Below are 24557 nucleotides of genomic sequence, written 5' to 3'. Positions count from 1 at the left end.
CTGAAGGAGGCTTGCTGCTCATTCCCAACCCAGTGAGTTACAACTGTATCATCTTCATGTGTATTCTCTGCTCTACAAACACTGTATCATACTGACTTACCTAGAGAATATCCAGAAGAAGGAAGAAGTCAAACAGCCAGTCAGATCCTCTCAAAGGAATATGATACCCTCTCAACCTAGCCCAGCCCTCTGGTGGGTTTAACTAGGTTTAGCTGACTCATGGTTTGAGATTCAGAGCAGCCCTGCGGAGAAGGACTTGGGGGTGTTGGTTGATGAGAAAATGAACATGGGTCGCAGCCCAGAAAGCCAACCGTATCCTGGGCTGCATCAAAAGGAGCGTGACCAGCAGGTCGAAGGAGGTGATCCTGCCCCTCTGCTCTGCTCTTGTGAGACCTCACCTGGAGCATTGTGTGCAGTTCTGGTGTCCTCAACATAAAAAGGACATGGAACTGTTGGAACAAGTCCAGAGAAGGGCCACGAGGATGATCAGGGGACTGGAGCACCTCCTGTATGAAGACAGGCTGAGGAAGTTGGGGCTGTTCAGCCTGGAGAAGAGAAGGCTGCGTGGAGACCTCATAGCAGCCTTCCAGTATCTGAAGGGGGCCTATAGGGATGCTGGGGAGGGACTCTTCATTAGGGACTGTAGTGACAGGACAAGGGGTAATGGGTTAAAACTTAAACAGGGGAAGTTTAGATTGGATATAAGGAGGAAATTCTTTCCTGTTAGGGTGGTGAGGCACTGGAATGGGTTGCCCAGGGAGGTTGTGAATGCTCCATCCCTGGCAGTGTTCAAGACCAGGTTGGACAAGGCCTTGGGTGATATGATTTAGCGTAAGGTGTCCCTGCCCATGGCAGGGGGGTTGGAACTGGATGATCTTAAGGTCCTTTCCAACCCTAACTATTCTATGATTCTATGGTTTCAGGACAATGAAGCTCTACCTATCTATCTGGGACCTTCACAGCTATTTTAGAGTTAAGAAACTGCTTCTAGTTACATACATTTGGGAGCTTGGGTCTGTCTTCTACAGACGTGTCTGCCCTGCAGTCACCATGTGAAGTGTGTTTAAGATGTATTCACACAAACAGCACTCAAGCCATGTCACTTGGGCTCACCATCATGAATATGAGGCGAGTTTCTTATTACAGTTCAAAAATCCTGCACCTGTCCCTTCATGGTGCAGCTGAGCTGTTTGTGCTGCAGCGGATCAGGCTCTCTCCCATCAAAGCTTTCCATATAAAAACAAAAAAGAACAGATGCTTCAATGAGCATCTCTGCCCGATTCATAGAGGTTACTGGGATTTGCAGAAGGAGGAAAAGACAGAAGACTGAATTGTCAATACAAAGTCACTCACCTCGACTGTACAGGGGACTGCTGCTGAGCGGGGGTGGCACAGTTGTGGCTGGCTTCTGTGGTTTGGATTGCACAATAATTTGATAGCCTTGCATGAGACGCTGACAAATAAACTCCTCAAACACCTGCTGGGCTGTCATCTGCACTCCTTCCTCATCTCTCCTGAACACAAAGGTTAAGGAGACTAGAATAAGGAAGCTGACCACACACCTATTCTTAGCCCTGCATTTCCTAATTGAGGATTTCTGCCTGCACTGGGCTCTGTGCAAGTGGGGCCCTCTGCCTGTGACAACCAACCTGCAGGAACAGGAGAGAAAAAGCAGGTACCTGCCTATTTTAAACAGGTGATGATTAGCTCTGGCAATACTTCCTGCCTTTGAAAGCAGTTTTGCAACCAGTAACAAATTAGCTTACAACTTTCAACCAATTCCCCAATGATCGCTGTTACAGCACTTTGCGGAGACTCTCAATGCAGTCTGTAAGTGTTCAGCAGAGCCCAGCACTGCCAGCGTGCAGCAATGCTCCACCCTCTCCCACAGCAGGATGTCTAGAGCAGACAGAGATTAAAAGACATATCACTATAGCATCTCATCACAATTCCTTCTGCTCCAAACTTCATCTTCCTGCTATAAAGGGACATTTGACATTTCTTTTAGGCATTTCTCCATTAATTCTGCTATTTCCTATGTATCCAAATTACTCCGACTAATATTTGTGCTGTGTTCCCATAAAGCATGTTTTCCACCAAGACTCTTTAAACTAAATATCCCTGAAAATGATGATAAGCATCTTGAAAACTGAGTGTACATGTACATTTGTTCATTTAGTGTTTCCAAAATGCTTGGTGGAAAACAGGTTAACAAAGACGATAGCCTGAGGTTGATTATTTTGACTGAAACACAACAGAACGGGGCAAGATTTTGTACTCAGATTTTTGACAAAATCTACACAACACAATACTGTCAGACGGTAACATCAGGAAAAGTGCAAAGTTATCGCTGAAAAGGGAAAAACTCTAGGCATTCTGCTGCTAACTATGTTAGCAATTCATCTTTCTCTTGTAGAAGTGCTCCTCTTCCACCAGCTGTGCTTTAGGCATTTTCAATGGAAGTTACTTTACAGAGAAGGTGCTGGCCAAACCTGTCAATGTCAGCTTCTGGGAGGAGATCATAGCAACCCTCAGTGTAATCATTCTGCAGGCTCTGACGGTCAGGGAAGTAGTCCGTGGTTAGAGGGAGACATGCCGGAGTAGTGAGAGACTTCCAGTCCACTCCAACTGTACAACAGAAGCCTGGCACTACGGGGGGAGCAGACAGCGTCAGAACTGCCTCGTTGTATCATTGTGGGGGGGCACACAGTGGGGGCATATATGGTCACCCATGAAAAAACAGGGTGCACGGGAAGATGAAAGAGAGGCATGAAGAGGAAAGTTAGAAAGAATGAGAGACAAAACAGAGTTGGCATAAAGTCAACAGGGACAAAGAGAGGGTGGAATGAGAAGGGGGAAGGAAAGTAGGATGGGAAGAAGGGAGGGAGAGAAAGAGACAGAGTTTGTTAGACAATGCAGTGCACATGCTAATTCAAACCCATCATGCAAATGGCATTCAAAGTTAATACACTTGATTTTGCTGATTGAAAGCTAGAGCTGACATAGCCACCGCTCTTCCAAAATTACAGCAAGCCAGGTGCAGTTACCCAGTTATTAATACAATAGATCAACATTCCAAGTCTGAACAAGAAAATCAGACCAGCTTTGCATCCTAGACAACTGCAGAAGGAGCTAGGGATGAGGACAGAAAGCCTCTTTCTGGAATAGTACAAAAGCAGAAAAGGGAGTATTGCTACAGTTATAAAAACAGAAGACAGATCCAGAGGGGTGGGAAGACCAGAAAAAGAGTAACTTGGAAAGCAGTCCTTCCCCACACCCTTCCCTACAGTTACGTTGCAGTTTTGCGATTACAGAGATCTAAAACTAGACGTTAAAAACCAAAAGCTAACTAAATTACATCAAATTATCAGCTCACTACTGAACTACATTCTAACCTGCCTCAAACAATCTACATCAAGGCGATTGGCCAGCTACTAATTCTTAACTTCTTGCCATTGAGATCTTACAGGCAAAGTTAAGTTACTGTAAAAATGTTAACATTAATGGCAGGAACACTGCATGAGTAATACAGGACAGACCTCTATAAAGAAAATATTTTCTTACACAGCTACACACTTGTTTCTTTATTAGATGAAGGCACATTTCTCAGTTAACAGTACCAAATTCACAAACTGACTGTACTACTTCTGCTTCAAATAGCTGGTGCCTAGCAAACTTTCCATGTTGAGAAGCAGGCAAGAGTTCAGCAGCTCTTCTAGTTCAGACACTATTATGCTTTCTGCATAATAGTGTCTGCTAGGGAAAGAATTTCAGATGTAATACAGCAACCAGCTTCACATATTCTTAAGAGATACAGCACTGCACTCAGAGTACAGGGTGATCCTGCACATTACTGCAGGGCAAAATAAACTACTGTCAAAAGCCAGGCTCCTCAGCTTCTTGCCTACCATCTCCTGATATCTCTGTACATGTACATGCCCTTCCCCTCCCTATCATCCCACCTACACAAACTCTTTTCCAAACCTTTCTCCTGCTTACTTGGATCCGGAGAGTTAGAGACAGCATCTTCCAAGGAATCCTTGTTCTGAGTTTTGATGTTCACCCCTAAAAGAAAGAAAGATGTATTTTAAGTAATTACACACTTCACTTGCACTTCAAATAGAAATAAACAAAAAGCATGCCAACATTTTAAGAATACACCTCCTTGGAAAGAATTCAGGGTTCTGCATAGCAGAAAACCACCCAAAGCCAACTAATGAGGGAAAAAAAGGCATCTTGGATGAAATTTGAGCATCTCATTAGAAGTGTTCAGTAGCTAAAAACCAAGCAAAACCAAGCTCCTCAAAATGGTGAAACGCATCTTGAAAAGCAGATGCCACAAAAAAAGCAAGTAACAACAGAGTCATCTGTAATCATTTAACTTGCTGATCTCAAGATCTCAGAAGCTAAGTAGTTTTAAATACATTCAGTACCCAAAACCAGAGTTTTATTTATTGATTTTTTTCATTTTATGAACAAGGAATAAGTAAAGAGAAAGAATTTCCTAAAACATGGGCAGCAAGACAGGAAATGCTGAAGATTTTTCACCTGGTGGGAGAAGAGGACCCATATCTGCGATTCTAATTACCTGAAAAGTCTAATCTATGAAAATCACAATACAGATTTACACCAATTCCAACATTTTTGTGCATAAACTACCAGTACACATTTCACTCTCTGCCAGGGGGCAGGGGATCTTCTTGATTCAGCCAATACAGAATACTTTTTTATCCCTTGCCAGGCTACAAATTGGAAAAGCATTAATGAAGCCCTTGGTGCCCCTAAATAGGTCCAATATAGTAACTACAGACTGTTTAAAATTACCATGTTCTGCAAAGGCAGAACATGAAAGGAAACAAGCAGCTAAAGGGACAGGTAAAACTACTGGCTTAAAAGGCATTTATCAGAACACAAATTTCAGGAGCCTCCAAACATTTAAAAGGAGCCATTTTTATAAAACTAGCTGATGTGGATTTATCCAGAAAACTGATATCAACATCACAGCTGTTACTCTAAATAGCATTTACTGTCAGAAAGGATGGTTATCCGCTTCCATGAAGATGCTAAAAGAGTAAAGGAGCGGGCTCCTTTGGCATTCATCTTTCACCAGCTCCGCTGATGCCATCTGCCACCTAGCTAGGGAACTGCAACAAGGTTTATTTGCTCTGAACTATCATCTACCATCTGCTGGACAATCCAGGCTACACACTGAATGCCAACGGAAACAGGTAGGGTAATAGTTTTCACTGTGAAGCCCATGTTGCAGCAAAACCTGCTGTGGGCAGCAGAGGAGAAACAGACTCACTGAGAAATCATATTTTTGTATTATTACTTTTGTTTTTAAAGAACAGTTTCATTTCATAAGTGACTCAAACCATAAGGGAGAAACATAAAACTCTGAGTCACAGTGTAGCAGCTACAGATGGCTGAGGGCGTTTAGTCAGGGAAGGTTCTCCTAACTGCTTTCTCAAGGACAGACACAGATTAACTTCCACCACGTACATGATTTACAGCCCATCTACAGACACAAAAGGCTTGTATTCAAGGCAAGCATGTTTATTGCCAGGATATGCCCTGCATCTATGTTTTGCAAATTGTAACCAGCAGCTGAAATGCAGCTCAGCAAGAACAAAGTCTATGTTGAAGGCAGAAAAAAAAAGCAGAAAGTACTAAAGCAAGAAAATGAAATGAATTCAGATGAAATGCACGGAAGAAAACAAGAGAACAAAATCCCTTTCAATGTGACTATGTGAACACAGGATGAGAGAGACACGAAAATTAAGTCTGCTAACTGCTTCATGGCTCTTCAAGGTATGAGCATAGAGGAAAACAATTGTTTTAATCCAAATGTAATTCAGAAGGATGAATTTAAGAAAAAAAAATAATCATAATCAATCTTTAAACTGGTTTTGACAAAAGAACGTAAGTCTTGACTACTACAGCCCAAAAGATCAAATTTCTCTATGTACCCATGTAAAAAGCACTTCCATAAAGTCAGAAGGTAGGGTGCAACACACCAGACAACACAGCAAGATGCTCAGTATGGCACGTTGTTCTACTAACACGATTCCAAAGAAATGTTGAGAATTTCCACTAATTCAGGTGTGTGGGTAAGGCAAGACAGACAGTGCTAATCCTCAACTGAAAGTACAGGCATGTCTTCTCTTTAAAATGTGATGAAATATTTTAGGCTGTGTGAACAACATTTAGTATAAGCAGCACCATGTTCAAAGTTCTCAAAATCTGGAGAAAGTGCATTTGTAGGTAATGACAAGAAATGCCTGAAAACACTGAATCCCAGAGCTTACCCCACAAAATAAACCTGCTTCTTTAGAGCTTCACTCAAAACCTACATATGACCAAATGTTATTCTTCCCATCAGCTTGCATATGTAAAGTACAAATATTCAAACAAGTTTCTTAATGCAAAGGGTAACAGCGTAAGGCAAACCCACCCAGAAAAAAACAAGTTTTGAGCAATATCAGTGCATATTTAGTTATTTTTTGTGCCTGGACATCAGTGCTTTGTTATTATGGAAGCAAACAACTGCCTAAGAGTTCATCATATGTGAACAATGAGCATCTTTCCACAGTAAAAGTTGTTAGACATACCTGAAGAAGTAGAGACACATAAAGAAAAAAAAGACCAAAGAAAAAAAACAAGAACAAATCACCCCCAAAACCTGCAACACACCAAAAAGTCCAAGCAGGACCATTCACTCAAAGTCAAAAACTGTTCTTCCATTATAGGTTCTTTCCACTCTGTAACGCCTGGTCCACCCACCTTCCCTCACTTGTGGCTCTCTTACTTTGTCACTGCCACCAAGGAAGGGCCCCCTCTCCCAACCCCATGCCTTGTCAGTACTCTGTTACCTGCACCATTGCCACCAGCCAGACCATTTGAGTACTCATCTGTCCCACTGAAGCTCAGGAAAGAGGCACCGTCTCCGGGGTGCCGAGAGCTGCTGTGTCTGTGGAAAAGCAAAACAGCCTCTTACACACACATTCATTCCTCACTCATGCCATTCCTTGCTTTTAACAAGAGCTGATATAACAGATAACAAGTAATCAGCCTGCCAGCTCAGCTGAGCCTGTGGTGAAACCATGCTCTTCATGATGCCCTGCAGAGATGGCAACAGCCATAAAAACAGCACAGAGAAGGCTGTAACAATATTCCCCATCTGTCTATACTGCTTGTTCTTTGCCTCTAGCAACAACAAATGCACTGTCCTTGCAGGACAGTGGAGAAACAGCTATTCATGTGCCTCACAGGAGAGAAATAAAACAGATGTGATTTCATGGTCTATAAAACCAATATTCTAGAGTGAAGAAATTGCTTCAGATGAGTACATCATCCACAGAGATGACAGAGAACCAGAAAAATAATCATCAAAAATATGACACGAGAGTTTGGCATTAATGACAAGATACTTCAGCACATCAGAATGTACTTATGAAGTTAACAAACAAGAAAACTTACCTTTTAAGGCAGAACTAGTGAAGAAAGTTGGTGAGCATGATGTCATATTAACATTATACAACACAAAGATTAGTGTACTCTACAGGACAACAATTTTTCTCTTAAGAAAAAGGCATGAAAGAATAATTAGGCAGTGCATTTTCCTAAAGGACTGCTTGAAAATTGCAAGAAAACCCCCTGAAATTAAAAAGGCAGAGGGTAACCAGCAGGGTCCTCACTCATCCTGGACAGCCAGGAACAATACTGAACATGAATTTCAGTAAACATGCAAGACAAAAGAAACACATAGCAGGAAAGATGTCAAATTTCATGATGAAAGAAACCAACTTCTTGGTAATTCTTAGGTTGTTTGAGCTGCCAAAATGGCTTTGGGAAACAACACTTAAAAATGAGTGAAAAAACACAGGCAAAGTATTTTCAATAAATAAAAAAAGGTAACACAACCCAGTATCTGGAGATTGGAAAACAACTGTGCAGTCTGAAAACTGGCCTCGGTGAAGCGAACCATCTAACTGCTCTCACTCCAAAACCAGGCTCCCCACAACCATGCCACATGCAGTTATACTGGGATCTTTTTCACTTCTCAGAGCCAAGAATCAATTAGCTCCCAAAACTGACCAAAGGTCATTTTTCTTAAAGAAAACCAGTTTTCAAACCAGGTGCCTTCATTTGCAATCCTGCCCCGATGTTCGTGGTGGCTGTATTTCTCACCTGCATGGGGAAGACAGGACTGAACGGATAGCACTGAAATGGCTCAGCAGTCACTGCGAGGCAAAGCTATGCCCTGTGTTAAAACATGTTCTATTCTGAGGTGAAGGTCACAGCTATCGGGATAAGAATCAAAGACATAAGCTTTTATAAGGCAATTTTGAACAATTCCATGAATGATGCACCGCATTGCTTGGCCTTGGCAAACTCTGTGATAAACTAACCCCCTTCCCCAAATTAAGGGAGATAAACCATCTCCAGCCGTGCCAAAGGAGCTTTGTATCTTAAAATAAAAGTATATGCTGCACACGTGTCAGTGACACAGCATATTATTAACCTTGACGATCACAAGTTTTAACTGCCATACTGTAACGTGTCAAATATTAAGGAAAAGAGATGTTCACGTGAAGTCTACACAGATTCAACCTAAGGACCGCACCTGCCAGTTGCCTCGTGGTAAGCCAGCTCCAGCAGCTCAGCAGAGGAATGTGTCAAATCCTGCTGCCCATTGCCCTGCATTTCTGCCATATTCTGACGGGTTTGATGATGGATCTGGATAGCTTCTCCTGACGGACCTACACAGTTACAGTTTGATCATTAACCACCACTTCTGCATTGATTCCCCGGTTGCTCTTACCCTCCTTCTGTCAACAGCACAGGCAATGCTAACTAATGGAAATTAAGGAGGCATGTTTATAAAATCTGAAGATTTTACAACTCTTGAACCTCTTGAGCTCATAAGAAAGTCTGTAAGACTTGAACCTCTGGCATCTTCTCTGAAGCCAGAAAAGCAGAATATTCTTTTAACTATTTTGTATGGCCTACTTACAAGGTGCTCAACAAATGCGAGAACAATGCAGCATCTGCAAGTCAACCCAATTTACAGTTATGATTCACTTCAACAGCCTCCCTTCACTATTAAGATTGTTCCACAGTACCTGATGCTGCAAGTTTGTCAATAGATGGCAATTTATCAAGCCTACACACTGAGTTCAGCCTCTGTTAAGGTGGAAAGTACTTGAAGACACTAGAGTTCAGATTGGTTCTCTTGTGTTAATTCTGGGACAAGGGAAAAGTATCAGCAATCTAATACGCTACATAAGAGGCTTACCCACAGGAAAAGTGTGCATCCAGCGCCTCCTGTTAGATGTAAGCTTCATGGGCATGCGGGATGGGGCAAACGGGTTTATCAGTGCTCGCTGGGGTGTGTATCCCCCAGGTCGGATGTGCAGCATGGATTCTGCACTGCCAACGTGGAACCTCCCAGGGGCACTGGAGTCACGCTGCTGAGACTCCATGTTCTCAAGGACATCTAGGAAACACAACTTAAAGTCAGTGCGAAATCATGCAGAAGCCAAGCAAAAGAGAATGAATTGCTTAGAAATATAAACATCCCCCAGGGTAAGTGGGAATAAGGAGAGCTGATGAGCAGGCATGGAGAGAAGCTGAAAGAAATTTCAACCCAGTCTGCAGGATACAATGTGAACAGGAATCCAGACAAGAAAGAATATCATTTCATCTGCCATTAAAGAACTGCTGTAAGCTGTGTCACTTTATACCAGATGAAGCCAGAAAGAACTCACTTGCTAAGTCAACTATGAAGAATTACTCAGAGCTTTGAGAATTCCTGAGAAATCAAAAGACTGACACACCAGTAACTTCAAGATGAGTACCAAAGACACAGCAGAAGCTACAACTGAGTAATACTGAACTTTCTGTAACATTCACATTTGACCACTGAAATAAAGGATTACTTCCAGAAGATACAGGACACAATCTCAGCAAGTTAGCAGTTAGACATTGATATTCAAGGAAGAACAGGAGTGAAGTTATTTAGAAATAGGAAAATATAGCATACAAGGTAGAAAGAATCACGGTTCAAAAACAGGAATACCAAAGAGAAAGAAGGGTCTCTTTACCACCCTATACTGCTAACTACAACATGTAAAAAGCCTCAGCTAGTCTGACTGTTCCCTCCCCATCAATCCTATTTCACACATATCCCCATGCAGATGCACACCTTCAGCCAGGTCACAAGACTACCCTTCATAGTAAAGAAGGTAACAGAAGTGGGGAAAAAAAAAAAAAAAAGGAAAAAATAAAAATAAAAGGAAAAACTATGTATATTAACTGACAGCAGGGGAAAACATGAAAGGTAAATGTAACATGAAGCACACTTTGTTGCAGCAGTTACACATCATCAAATCCAGTTCTTGTAACAGGGTAAATACTGTATCAGGAGTTAGCATGACATGAAACAAAGAAAGACCTAAAGAACCCTCAGGGACAGAGTTTTACAGAAGATCAAGGAACTGCAGGAGAAATACACCCTACCTATAAATGAGTTGGGTTTGCGGAAGATGCCCCATACTGATTGAGAACAAAATTAAATTGGAAGGAAAGAAAGGAGAGCACCAACACTGCTAACACACCAAGGCAGTTCAGCAGTAGAGCGTCAAAAGAAAGAATCCAGAAAGTGACTCTTAAGGACAACAAATCCCCATAGAAAGAAGTTGCAATCAGAGTCCCCCAGGGCTCACTACTAAGGCCACTTCTCATTTGACAGATTATAGGTGACCTGGATAATGAAAAGTTACTTGTGTGTGTCCACATTTGCAGGCAGGCACAGGAGAATAGTCAAATATAAAAGAACAATAGACAAGGGAAAAGAATAAACCATGTCAGGACACTTCTATTTAGGACAAGCCAGTAAAAAAGAGCAATGGACTTGAACAAGGATAACAAAGGGAGAATGCACACCCAGCTGAAACTGCAGAAAAGGTTTACCATGAATCCTAATATAAGCACCATCTCCCCTGTGCTGGCCTGGCTGTGGCCGCCACAAACTTCCCTCTTCTCTCTCACCACCTAAGGTACTTTCCCATCTGCGTTAGGCTGACCTCTGGTGCTGGTATAGCCCAAAGAGCTGCTGACTTCACACTGGTGCAGATGAGGCCGTGGGATCATCAGGATGTTGGAGATCTTGCCCAGTGAGCTGTCATCAGAAGCCTGGCTCCTCACCTCCTCAGGGGGCAGCGTGCGGCTCTGCAGAGAGGGGCTGCATGATACGTCATAGGAACTAGAGCTCTTCCTGGTTCGACTTTCTCTCTCCCTCACAGACCTACTGAAAATACAGATATGTCCAGTGGTACAAAAGATAGATTAATTCCTGAGTTATCAAGGGGCTTGAACAGGCCCAAGTCATGTAAGATACTCAACAGGTGAACTCTGTAAGAGGACTATAAGGAAGAAGTACCAGAAAGTGACAACATGGCTACTCCAGTACTAGCAGACTCACAAGCCTCTTACCTGAAAGTGGTACAGCGCTGGGCTCTGGATGGGCCTGGCAGTCTGAACACCTGGGCATCATAGCCATCATAATCCACCTGGATAGGTAGGGCATTCTCAGCATCTTTTGGAGCCCCTAATGCTGAAATAAAAATCATATAGCCCTGGAACATTGAAGATCTGCAAATTAGAAGTACCCAACTCTTGAAACTAAGAAAAGTATCTACTCTGAAAAATCACATATAAAAGTCTCAAGAACAGAAAGGTGAAGCAGCTCAACTATCAAAGCGGGTGCCTCTGAATCAGGGCTCCTGAGGCCCAAGTATCTTCCTCCCATATATCCAAGAAATTCAATTAATAAACGAATCAATGCTTGTATGAACAGATGCCAAGTTCCTCACAAGGGAATTGCACACTTTGAAGCATCTTTGAAAGAAGGGACAGATTCACTTATACAGCCAACGTACCCCTTTCTGAAACGAGGTGGTATTAGACGAAAGCAGGCTTCTCCCACTTAATTCTGCAGTCACAGCCCTGTCAACACCCCAAGGCAGTGAATGTCCTCCTGTCCTACCCCCACAACAGTACCACTAGCATGCCAGCCTGGTACCATGTATTCCTCAGCAGCCAGGACAGAAAACTACCCTCGATATTAGTTATTTCCCAAGAAGGCAACTGACATACACACATTAATCCCCTGGACAATGACTATGTGGTTTTCACAGTTTCTCCAACAGGCGTCCCGTCCCACATCTCATCAGTAGTGTTTTTGCTGAAGTATCATTGCTTTACTACAGGTGTTAGGGGGATAGATCACTACAGAACAGAATTACTCACAGGCATCTCTGTTACTTTTTGCTTTCTCAGTCAGTGGCTGGAGGGTCCAAAGGAAGAGGGAAGTGACCAAAACAAAAAGGACAAGAGAAAAGGAGACAGTCAGCAAGTTAAACAAAGTTTATCTTGTTGACTCAATGAAGCAGCCAGACCACTTGAGAAGTATTAAATATTGATACTCGGTCACAAAACTATGTAAAACCCATCTCTGTCAACAGCTTCCTTTCCTCTCCATGGAGTAATTCATTACAGAATGAAATTCTAATTTTTATGGTGACTAAAGCATTTCTCACCTAGTTTCATCCCAGAAAGACCTACAAACTAGCGCCTCATTCACAATCCCTACAACAAGCATTACAGCTTTGCCTTCACTGTCTTTTAACACAGAAACTTAGTTACACTTGTTGGAACACTTGCTAGAAAGATTCTGATGCTTTGCTGAGAAAAGGTATCTGACAAGCTAGGAAGAATAAAAGAAAATGAGAAGGATACTTACTTTCCTTCCTGCCAGCTTGATCCGGGGAGTGAAGCTGTTACAGAGGAGCTGGCTTTTGGATGTGTAGAAGCTGAAAGGAAAACCAGAATGGCTCAGTTGTCTTCTAAAAACTGAACTTGGTTAGCTACAACTACAAACAGCCTGTGAATCTGAGCTGTTTGATGGCCAAAAGGGACATCTTTCTTCGCATAAGACAACGTATGGAAAACACAATGGATACCTAACTTATGAGAAGCTACTCTTCCTTCAAAGGCCAGACTTTGATTCCCATAAATGGTCAGTCTAGACTTCTTAATATGCTTACATTTGTATTCCTCAGTTCACTTCCTCTTTCTGCAGAAGGTATCCACTTTCACTGGCTATACAGCACTGTGCAGTTTACACAACACTCTCTAACTTACATGACAGTAATGACTCATGAGCTGCTTGAAAATGACACACCTCTCCCATTTTAAATAATGTACTCTTTAAAATCTGTTTCTTGTTATCTGAATCTTTTTAATTCTGCCTTATTATAAGCCTTCAAACACATTTTCATCCATGGCAAAGATCAGATGCCTTCCTATCACTTGAAAATAGTGGCTACAAAGGAAGCTATGAATGGTAGCTATGAATGGTAGCTATCAATGGAAGCTATTAACTGACTGTCAGGACAGTCAATTAATGCATGCAAATAAAATGAGGTATTAAAAGAGAGAGAAAAAGAATAATCCTAAAGCAGAACAAGGACTGAGGTGGTAGTTTTCATCCTGAGCCCTGATCTCTACATGTTGGGAAAGAAGAGAATATTATTAAAAACATTTAAGAGAAAGCAGAAAAGAAACCTACCATGCTTTGGAGTGAAGGAGTGTAACACTGAGCCTCAGCGTTACCTGCAGCTGTTCCAACATTTATCCATGTTATCCACACTTTCTCTAACCATAACTGTTAATTTGGGATGTATCTTTTCACTAATAGCTAATCTAGTTATTAGTTGAAGTGACTGTATTTTTTGCTTAGCTTCCTGACTTCCCTCAAGCACAGGTAAGGGCTATAACTAAATTAACTGGGAAGATCAAGACCTTTTCCAATGCAAATAGTCTATTATCTTTGATATGCTGCATTAATGACCAGAATTCTGCAAGTACATTCCTAGTTCTGCAAGGCTATTGTAATACCTGTCTTTGCTTCAGGAAGAGAACAGAGCAAATAAACAATGAAAGAAGAAAGGGAATTCAACTGATTATAAAATGGAAGGCAAATCAGAAGTAATTAGCAAAGGCTGAGAGTTCACCTACCTATGGTTTATCCAGTGTGGAATATTGTAGTCATCACCCAATCTGGAGTCCCCAGGTCCACAGCGATTATGAAGCTGTAAGAGTAATTCAGAAGCATAGCAACTTGCTCTTTGTCTAAGTAGTCACAAAATAAGCAATATTTCTAGTAGGAGCAGAGAGAAGGGAAAAGAAGCATTACCTTAAAGAGTGGTACAGCATGCAACGGTTGTTCTCCCATACATACCAAGTCCACACCTATCCCTATAAACAAAGAACAGTAGAGTTCAGCCATCTACCAAGCAGGACTGATACGCTAAGCCAAAATAGATCATCAATTTGAGCTGAAGGCCCAATTTGTATTTCTATCAGATTTTAAGGTGTAATTATACTGAAAATGGTAGTTAACAGTCCCACAGTACGGTTACAAACCAACAGTGCCAGTGGGGATATAAGAAACGTTTCTTTTAAACTAATGAAAGTCATGCAAGATTATTATCCTTTAAGGGAAAGGTCTGCATGGACAGATGAAGTACTCCATCACAAAGAAAATAAATTGTAAACAAATCGCCTTCGAGTTCTCTGTAAATCTGCCTATTTCAGTATGAAGTGTGGGCACCTGTCTTCCCCGAGTACACAGGTTACAGTAGATACTTTTTCATGGCAAGAAAAGGCTAGAGTATTTCCAACTATTTCTGCTTGCCTTCACAGAGACTGCAGAGTATTGGTGTTATTTACCATTATCTATCATCCGCTGCTTGGTTAGAATCATAAGGAGTCGATCAACTTCAAACACTCCCACCCCAGGTGTGATGACCACAGACATCTGGCCGGTCCGATCGAAGTTGCGGTTTATGTAATGCTTGTCAAACACTAGAAGAAAGAATTGGGGAATACTTTAAAAGAACAGAAGAGGCTGGAAGTTTGTTTTCAGAGCAAAAGAGGTGACTACAACAGCACATGCAAGCATGAGAGGGCTTGTATATAGTCTTGTCCAACGATCAACATTAAACTACAGCAGAGAGAAGAGTTAGGGCTAAAGAGAAGATGGGAATCAGATACACAAAAAAGAAGTATTTTTCTCATACATTTAGTGTTTCTTTTATAACATCTCACAAACCCCAAAGCCAACAAACAAACCCCAAAAATCCCCATAAGATAAAGTCCATTACTAATAATTTAAAATAACATCCTGTGCTCTCTCCCATAGGAATAACAAGACAGTCACTAAGACAGAATGACATCTGGTGTACAGGAGAGCACTTCCAGCCTATCAAATCCATTTCCCTGCTAAAAGACATGGATCAGCTTCACGTAAACCACCTTCGATCTACTCCGATTCTGAAACACTTTCATAACTGAAAATTTCAACTCCTATTCCAAGAGGTTCTCATACAGATTCACAGATGGAAGGAAAAGTTTCATCCTAATAACACCCTGAAGAGTGAAATACCAAATACTCAGTTATTTGAGGGCTACTGGTTTTCCAGAGACACATAAGACAATTTCTTCTGAGGCTGAAAATTACAACAACCACCTTACATTCCCCTTCTCTTTATAGTGTTAAGGACCAGGCAACAGAAGACCACAGCCATTTACTGGCAGCTGCTTCTTCCTCTGTATATTTTATCCATGTTTGTAGCTTACCATTGAATGAAAGATTTATGGCCTCCAGGTAGTTCCCTTGTGCTGAGGTAGAATTGTAACCTGGAGGAAAGCCCTCTGGACAAGTGTGCAGAAGGGAAAAAGAAAAAAGTTACCATCCCTGTATAGACCAGCCAAAACCAAACAAAAATTATTTTATATATATTTTTTTAATTTAATTTTTTTTAACAGTCTTCTTTCCCCCCAGAAAATCCTACCCAAACAAACAAAATAAAACTGCATTTGCAGTAAATCCTACCACTCCAACAAAATTAGTATTGGTATACTGCACAGAAAGACCCAAGCAAAACAACCTAGCCAGAAGAGCACTAAGTAGCACAATACCAGACTCCAACTGAAACTAGACCTTTAGAAATTAAAAAGAGAAAGAAAAGGGTAAAGCACAGGAAAGGAGGATTCTTGTACCTGCTTGCTCGAGTCGTACCAACACAGGATACTGGATGAAAAGCTTTTTAATGGTCACAAGCAATGAGGTCCACTCTTCTCGTCTCTCATTCTGAACGACAACTCTAGGAAGAGCACAACTTAATGAGGCTCATAAAAGGAAGCTATGAAGAGGGAGAATGGATGAAAAAACTACAGAAAAAAGAATGCACAAAAAGGCGAGTGTTTCTTCCTTCTGCTAGGCAGCACAGGACGACTGCATACTTGTAGCTATCATCAACGTGTGGATGCACACACGAAGCTGGGCACACTCCTAGCTAGAATAATCTCTCACTTCTAAATAGGTTATCAACATTACATGACAAATAGCATCACTGTTTTGCAAAGCAGTAAGATCATTAAGAAGTCCAAGTTCAGAATCAAATGACAGCTTCCACAGCTTCATCTGCTGTGACCATCAGTGAAAAAGCTCCAGTAAGTACCTAACTGGAAACACTTGTTTCAGCAACAGAATCATTTATTCTTCAACTACTCAAGAATGCAAAGACCTGAAAAAAAGTCAAGTCTTATGCAAAATCCACTCCCAACACTACAGAACTTCTAGAGGTTACTGGCAACTCCAGTTAAGCACAGGCAACACAATATTCACATGCTCATGGAAGACTGACATAGCAACCATGGGTGCACACTCACAGATGGAATGGGGGCTACTCATCAATTTGCTGCCATATTTTTCACTATCTAAATTCCTGGCAAACTCCTACACTTGGTAACATGACATATATATATATATATATATCCTGGAGAAGAGAAGGCTGCGTGGAGACCTCATAGCAGCCTTCCAGTATCTGAAGGGGGCCTATAGGGATGCAGGGGGGGGACTCTTCATTAGGGACTGCAGTGATAGGATAAGGGGTAATGGGTTAAAACTTAAAGAGGGGAAGTTTAGATTGGATATAACGAAGAAATTCTTTCCTGTTAGGGTGGTGAGGCACTGGAATGGGATGCCCAGGGAGTTTGTGAATGCTCCATCGCTGGTGGTGTTCAAGGCCAGGTTGGACGAAGCCTTGGGTGAGATGGTTTAGAGTGAGGTGTCCCTGCCCATGGCAGGGGGGCTGGAACTGGATGATCTTAAGGTCCTTTCCAACCCTAACTATTCTATGATTCTATATTCTCCACATGGGTTGCATATACACTGTGGGACAGGAGGTGAAGAACTGGGAGAAAGACCTACTTGTAAAAATCTTCATAAAATCTTCCCTCGTGATCCTGCCGAATTGATGCACGATGTGTTTCGGGAAACTCATCTGGAACAGAAGCAAAAGCACATTATTACCCTATGCTCTTGTGTAGAAATGACCCCTCTTTCCTAGTAAAGAGCTGTTATTTTCATTAAAATAATAATTAGAAAAAAAGGTAAAGCAAAAACCAAACCTTTGAGAAATATCAGCTCTCCCCCACAATATTAGAAGTGTCTTTGAACCAGTAGAACAGCTTGAGTATGATGAGGAAAATCTGGCATATATTGTTCTACGTAAGGTTTCTGCTGTAGTATTTTTGTAAGAATGGCTGTGTATCCAGTGTGCTTGACAGGGATTACTTTGGACATGGGCATAAAGAAAGAAGATAAAAAAGTCCCTGGTAGCCTGTGACCAACTTTCAAGAGAGAAGGGAATTGGTCTAAAAATAGAAACACAAAAATAAAGAATTTACACACCTATAGATTTTGCTTCATAAAATGTTCTAGAAAATAGAACCACTGTCACTTCATGGCTGCAATTCTTCTCCTGCTCAGGAAGAACACATGAAAACAGAAGATCTTTAGGGTCACACTCAGTAAGAAACTCTGTATATACACATACAGAAACACACCTTTTCCCCTCACATCTAGAACCAAAGGTAACTAGAAAAAGGTAGACTGCTGCATTAATGAATCTGTATGAGTGCTCCATATTCCTCTATGAAATAACAAAGGTCTGTCCTGTAGATTCTGTGCTTCTAGGCTGTACCACATTTAACAGCAGCACTCCCCACCAGCCTCTAAAGAAACTCCTCTCTGTAACTGTCAAGATACGTAACTTTTGTTTAAAAAATAAATACACCTGACTCAATTTGTTTATATATATGACAACTTGATATTCTCATTTCTTAGTGTTTAGAGAGATGCCCCTAACAAATTAAAACTTCATATTTTATATGCCCTTTATTTGGAGTACTGATACGGTTCTCTCAAGTCAGTGGAAATCTGCTGCAGGACTGCTAACAGCAGCTCTAAGCCAGATCATGCACTGAGTGAGAAGACAGCTCTGGATTGTTCAGCTGTAACAGGCAGTGAAGCTTTGGTTGGTTTTTGAAGCAATTCACTTTCAAGAACTTTGCACATCATTAACAACCCACTTACTACAGCCTGGAACTCCTTCACATGAAAACACAGCAGCACTAAACACATTACACACTGTACCAGGGAGATAGTCATAACAGAGTCCTGGAACATCTAAAATTGTGTAAACCAGACTTGTGCATTACTGCACAGGCACAAACATATCACACATTCAGTGACTTTAGTCCAGTCCTCCACACACACTGTATGATATAAACACAGCAGATACAAGAGATCAGCAGTGGGGTCACTCAGGACAGGTTATGACTTAATGCAGACCTGCAGTACCCACTCTTTTGATGCCCAGGAGCCACCTCTTCAAGTCCTGTAAACTTTAAAATTGCCTGACACAACCTTCCTCAAACTGGCACATCAATGGGCTTATTAAAATGGCATTGACTTGTTCTTTCAGAGAGGATTAACTCGATCAGCTATTTACCTTCCATTTTGTGAAGAGGTCAGCAAGGAAACCATTCACAGCCTTCTCAAAGTAGAGGTCCCCTGCAAAGTAAACATCTCCAAAGCATCAGATAACCGCAGCTACTCCAACTATGGGGTATATTTAACCTTGAGATTATAAGAAAATTATTTCTATTAGAATTAGAGCAGTTGTATGCATAATAAATGCTAATATCACTAAAGCAAAGATGGTAAAAACATTAAAAAGCATGAAAATGTTTGAGAGGATGTAAACACAACTCTGACTGTGAAAAGGATCTGACCTTTAAATTCCTCTTTCCAACACATTCGCAGCATGCTGGGAAAGCATCTGTACTATCTTTTAGGCATAGCATGCACAACTGACCCCCTGCTCAGTTTTGAGTAGCTGCCCAGTTACATATGCATAAACACATGGTCAGAGGAAATGGCAAGAGGTTTTCTAAAGAATTAAAGGTGGAAAAAATAGAATAGGGCAATGACACAGAGAAGTGACTCATTTTCAATCCCAAAGTTTTAATACTTCTCGCTGACTTCACCTGGGCTAAGGAGGGGATTTTGCTTCCTCACTAAGCCAAATTCAAGGGAAATCTAAAACATCAAGGTCCTCCTCATACAGGATTTCCAGACATTTTTAGTTTCAGGATTCGCACAGGTTTGTGCCTACCCTCACCACCAAACATGGTCATATCCACAGAAACCTTTCTGATACCCCCCTGCATTTCATCACTGAGATAATGGCACCCAGGCCTTACCTTAGGGACAGGAAAATTATGGAATAGCTAGGAGACAGAAAAGTGTGGCACTGTATGTAAGGGTCTAAAAGGCACTTCAGAACACTGCCTAGGGCAAGGGCAGGGTATTTTAGTTTTCCAGCAGTGGTGGAAATAAATAGTAGCAGCAGTTTTCTCATAGGGGCTGAAAGGACAGCTGCTGCCATCCACATCCACAACCAGGCGGGTCAGTTACCTACATACCATAAATATCAAAATCCCACATTTCACAGCTCATCTGGATAAAAATATAAACCATGGCAGAAGTGGAGCGGAAGACCACCTGCAAAGGAACAAAGGACCTTATGTAAAAAAAGGTAAGTTCACTAAAAGGTCCACAGGCTGAAGGCAATTAGAGCAACTTCTACAACTGTGCCCACTGCACTACGGGGAACTTCCCCCCTAACAAGCTGACATTTCAACAGCCCAAGTAATTCCTAGTGCTGCCAGTACAGAAGAGTTGAAGTTTACTGATCATTCATTCTCCTGAATTTATCGCCATTCTTCCCCTTACAACATGGCTAATTCAAGTGATCCATACAAATCTGCAAGCGAGATAGAATTACAAGAAACCTGGCAAAGAAAGGAATGGAGAAACTTCCTTTGCTGCTGAAATCTTACCCGGGTATCCTCACTGATGTATCCACAAGTGACTTTCTCACTCTTCACCCATAGTTCACCTGCCTGCGCCCTGGAAGAAAAAGAGTGCAGAATATTTGTTAACCAGAGTGAACATGAAGATTACAGAATCAGTATTTGAGCAAATAAGGGATGTACCAAAATCTACGTTCAATGACGACTTGAAGATAGAGTAGAAATCTATTGGGTTAAAACCTGATCTTTAATCCAAAAGACGTCCCAACAGCTGTTTCCCTCTGCATCTGCACCTTATCTTGTCCCCTTCTCACCTCAACAGCAACTAAAGTAATCCTCATCTAAACTATTAAAACATCTTGGGAAGGGTGAGAAATACTGTAAGTGGTAAAATGACAATTATTTGGCATTGATCAGAGGCAACAAGTGTTGCTGGCTGTCCTGATACTAGTTTCTTCCACCCCAAATCAGACAGAAGCCTTCCCTGACCTCGCAGTGTTGATGGAAAACTGTAGAAGAATAAGAGAACAATAAGAGAACAATCCTCCTTCCTAGAGGATGTAGGAAGGCAGCTAGGAGGACTAAGGCATCCTTAGAATTAAACCTGGCGAGAAGGGTCAAGGACAGCAAAAAGAGCTTTTTTAAATACATGGCAGACAAAACTAACACCAGAGGCAATGTAGGCCCACTGATGAACGGGATGGGTGCCCTGGTGACAGAAGATAAAGAGATGGCAGAGTTACTGAATGCCTTCTTTGTCTCTGTCTACTCTGCTGCGGGCAGTCCTGAAGAGCCCTGTACCCCTGAGACCTTAGATGAAGTCAGGTCGACGGAGCGGTTTGCCTTAGTCGATGAGGAATGGGTTAGAGACCAGTTGAGCAATCTGGACATCCATAAATCCATGGGTCCAGATGGGATGCACCCGCGGGTGCTGAGGGAACTGGCGGAAGTCATTGCTAGACCACTCTCCATCATCTTTACCAAGTCTTGGGAAACGGGAGAGGTGCCTGAGGACTGGAGGAAAGCAAATGTCACTCCAGTCTTCAAAAAGGGCAAGAAGGAGGACCCGGGTAACTATAGGCCGGTCAGCCTCACCTCCATCCCTGGGAAAGTGATGGAACACCTTATCCTTGGTACCATCTTAAGGCATATCAAGGATAAGAAGGTTATGAGGGGCAGTCAACATGGCTTCACCAGGGGGAAATCATGTTTGACCAATCTCTTAGCCTTTTATGAGGAAATAACACAGTGGATGGATGATGGCAGAGCGGTGGATGTGGTCTACCTTGACTTCAGCAAAGCATTTGACACAGTCTCCCACAGCATCCTCACGGCTAAAATGAGGAAGTGTGGACTGGATGATCAGGTAGTGAGGTGGACTGCGAACTGGCTGAAGGAGAGAAGCCAGAGAGTTGTAGTCTATGGGGCTGAGTCTAGTTGGAGGCCTGTAACTAGTGGAGTGCCTCAAGGGTCAGTACTGGGACCGGTATTATTTAATATATTCATCAATGATTTAGATGAGGGAATTGAGTGTACTATCAGCAAGTTTGCTGATGACACTAAGCTGGGAGGAGTGGCTGACACGCCAGAAGGCTGTGCTGCCATCCAGCGAGACCTGGATAGGCTGGAGAGTTGGGCAGGGAGTAACTTGATGAAATATAACAAGGGAAAGTGTAGAGTCCTGCATCTGGGCAGGAACAACCCCAGGTTCCAGTATAGGTTGGGGAATGACCTGTTAGAGAGCAGTGTAGGGGAGAGGGACCTGGGGGTCCTAGTGGACAACAGGATGACCATGAGCCAACACTGTGCCCTTGTGGCTAAGAAGGCCAATGGCATCCTGGGGTGTATTAGAAGGGCGGTGGTTAGTAGGTCGAGAGAGGTCCTCCTTCCCCTCTACTCTGCCCTGGTGAGACCGCATCTGGAGTATTGTGTCCAGTTCTGGGCCCCTCAGTTCAAGAAGGACAGGGAGCTGCTGGAGAGAGTCCAGCGCAGGGCAACAAAGATGATTAAGGGAGTGGAGCATCTCCCTTATGAGGAAAGACTGAGGGAGCTGGGTCTCTATAGTTTGGAGAAGAGGAGACTGAGGGGTGACCTTATCAGTGTCTATAAATATATAAAGGGGGAGTGTCACGAGGACGGAGCCAGGCTCTACTCAGTGGCAAACAATGATAGGACAAGGGGTAATGGGTACAAACTGGAACACAAGAGGTTCCACTTAAACTTGAGAAGAAACTTCTTCTCAGTGAGGGTGACGGAACACTGGAACAGGCTGCCCAGGGAGGTTGTGGAGTCTCCTTCCCTGGAGACATTCAAAACCCGCCTGGACGCATTCCTGTGTAACATTATCTAGGTGTTCCTGCTCCGGCAGGGGGATTGGACTAGATGATCTTTCGAGGTCCCTTCCAATCTCTAACATACTGTGATACTGTGTGATAAATCATGAAGGATTTTTCAGAGAAGATTCTCCAGTTGGGTACTCAGGGCTCATTAATATAATATTGTAACAGCAAGCTCTAAGGGGAGGCACTGACCTGATACCTGCAAATTCAACCTTCTGAGTGACATATGCACATGTGCTGACCTAAGAAAGAACAGTTACAGGTGTTAAAAGAACAGAAGGCTCAGAGTGAGCAGACCAATTTACAAACAAAATATCCACAAACACCTGATTTCTGCATAAAATCATGAAAGCCACTGAGCATATTTACAACTAACACTTCAGCTCACTGAGAGTATTTACAACTAATACTTCAGCCTACAGAACCTCTGCACTAGAAAATAGTTTTTATCACATGTAAACTTTTATTGGGTTCATCTGTCTAATTCACTGTGCTTCGAGGAGCCAAAGACTGTTTTAGAGATGTGGAAACAAACGAGTTGCTTATTAAGCGGTGCTATCAGAGAGACAACACTTCAGCATGCTTCTACTTAGAGAAACATTTGGATTCAATTCCTTCCAAATATAGTAAAGCATTAAAATTCAGAATATCAGCTAAAAACTCTCACAGCATTTTCAGTGCCCAAAGCAGTAATTCACAGTGTGGCAATGAAGTAGGAAATGATGGGATTACATTTTTCTGCAACACATTTACATCTATTTCTCCAACTCCAAGGTACCACTTACAGCTTGAGTTCCTCAGGAGCTGCTGATCTTGTCCTCAGTATTCTATACTTTGTATAATGCTTATTTTCCTTTACAGCAAGCAAAGAAAAAGGTACATGATCTCCTTCACCCCACATATTATCACAACAGAGGTCTTACCAAACTTTTCTTCAGTCGCCACATATCGCCACGCCCAATATACTGATCTTTAAAGGTCAGCTCCACCAAGTCCAAAGTCACCTCCTGGGAAATGGAAGAAAAACAGCGGTCTGGTTGTTTCTAACTAGTTCCCTTCAGTCTGTTCTGGTAAGAACCAAATGTTACAGGGAGAGCTGGTCTAAAGCAAGTCAATACTCCTGACGGATGCAAAATAAAAGTGAAATCCCTTCAGAGTAACTGCCAAAGTTGTTCATGTACCTGGAATGACTGAGAGCTGCAAGACACTGTACACTGGGACCAGAAAAGCCCAAGAACTAAATCTGTGCTACAAGTATCAGTGCAAACTAGAAGCGCAAGTGAAACAAGTTACTTCCGTTGTTCACTGCATTAAGGAAACCTTGTTTCCTGCAGATTTGGGTCTTGTGCTGAATGTATGCTCTGACTGAAGCTCTTTTGGCAGCGAGGATATTTACAAGAGATGCCTCTCCTACAAGGGTATCTGGTGTCAGATAATGCATGCCCATGCCATGACTCTGCTTTTGACTCGGCCACTTACAAAATGTTTCTCTTTACTCTGCCCGGTTATCCTGAATTTCTAAAATTTAAAGGCTTTTGAAATTTCTAAATTTCTATCAAGCTGTGCTGAAGCTGGCCCCCAGACTTCAGAAAGAGAGCAGGGATGGCAGGGAGTGAAGAAAGAGACACTTAAACAGTTCAACTGCCCAAGCCTCATTTTCTTAGGAAAGAAGGCTAAATACTTTCCAATAAAAGTATATACTCTTGTTCCCCAATACTACTGTAGATGGAAGTTCACAGGACTCTGATTCGAGCTAAGTGAAGGAACAGATGGGAAAAAAGCCGCAAAGCCACACACCTTTGGGTCAACAACATTCACGTGGACATCCTGGTATGGCCGCAGTCGGAACACTTGTGCAACTGTCTGATCCACACTTATAGTTTCTGTCACAAACATAAGAAAGGACAAGAAAGTAGTGAGCATTCC

At 42.2% G+C, this 24557-nt stretch overlaps 1 protein-coding gene across 24 annotated transcripts in view; it reads right to left on the bottom strand.

The window, feature by feature from the left end:
* DEPDC5 (DEP domain containing 5, GATOR1 subcomplex subunit) overlaps positions 1 to 24557 on the bottom strand; it is a 49671-nt gene that overhangs the window by 21191 nt on the left and 3923 nt on the right. For 11 of the 24 annotated variants that reach the window (XM_061465915.1, XM_061465936.1, XM_061465937.1 and 8 more), the window contains exons 5-27: positions 24429 to 24514; positions 23555 to 23638; positions 22824 to 22873; positions 20320 to 20389; positions 19903 to 19981; positions 18927 to 18988; positions 17825 to 17894; positions 17342 to 17414; positions 16129 to 16232; positions 15706 to 15780; positions 14797 to 14931; positions 14261 to 14322; positions 14083 to 14156; positions 12806 to 12875; positions 12313 to 12349; positions 11497 to 11617; positions 11065 to 11311; positions 9299 to 9479; positions 8627 to 8762; positions 6873 to 6970; positions 4000 to 4065; positions 2493 to 2676; positions 1354 to 1514 (exon numbers count right to left, since the gene is read on the bottom strand). In XM_061465915.1, the coding sequence (XP_061321899.1) occupies positions 1354 to 1514; positions 2493 to 2676; positions 4000 to 4065; positions 6873 to 6970; positions 8627 to 8762; positions 9299 to 9479; positions 11065 to 11311; positions 11497 to 11617; positions 12313 to 12349; positions 12806 to 12875; positions 14083 to 14156; positions 14261 to 14322; positions 14797 to 14931; positions 15706 to 15780; positions 16129 to 16232; positions 17342 to 17414; positions 17825 to 17894; positions 18927 to 18988; positions 19903 to 19981; positions 20320 to 20389; positions 22824 to 22873; positions 23555 to 23638; positions 24429 to 24514 (2325 nt within the window). Of the gene's footprint in view, positions 1 to 1353; positions 1515 to 2492; positions 2677 to 3999; positions 4066 to 6872; positions 6971 to 8626; positions 8763 to 9298; positions 9500 to 11064; positions 11312 to 11496; positions 11618 to 12312; positions 12350 to 12805; positions 12876 to 14082; positions 14157 to 14260; positions 14323 to 14796; positions 14932 to 15705; positions 15781 to 16128; positions 16233 to 17341; positions 17415 to 17824; positions 17895 to 18926; positions 18989 to 19902; positions 19982 to 20319; positions 20390 to 22823; positions 22874 to 23554; positions 23639 to 24428; positions 24515 to 24557 lie in introns of all 24 variants that reach the window. The other 13 variants (XM_061465920.1, XM_061465922.1, XM_061465931.1 and 10 more) reach the window with 7 other exon arrangements.

Source organism: Pezoporus flaviventris, unplaced genomic scaffold (genome assembly GCF_033815535.1).
Source record: "Pezoporus flaviventris isolate CSIRO_AGI_PZ_B2104156 unplaced genomic scaffold, CSIRO_AGI_Pfla_v1 ptg000041l, whole genome shotgun sequence".
Taxonomy (NCBI): Eukaryota; Metazoa; Chordata; class Aves; order Psittaciformes; family Psittacidae; genus Pezoporus; species Pezoporus flaviventris.
This window is presented reverse-complemented; position numbering and strand designations above follow the sequence as displayed.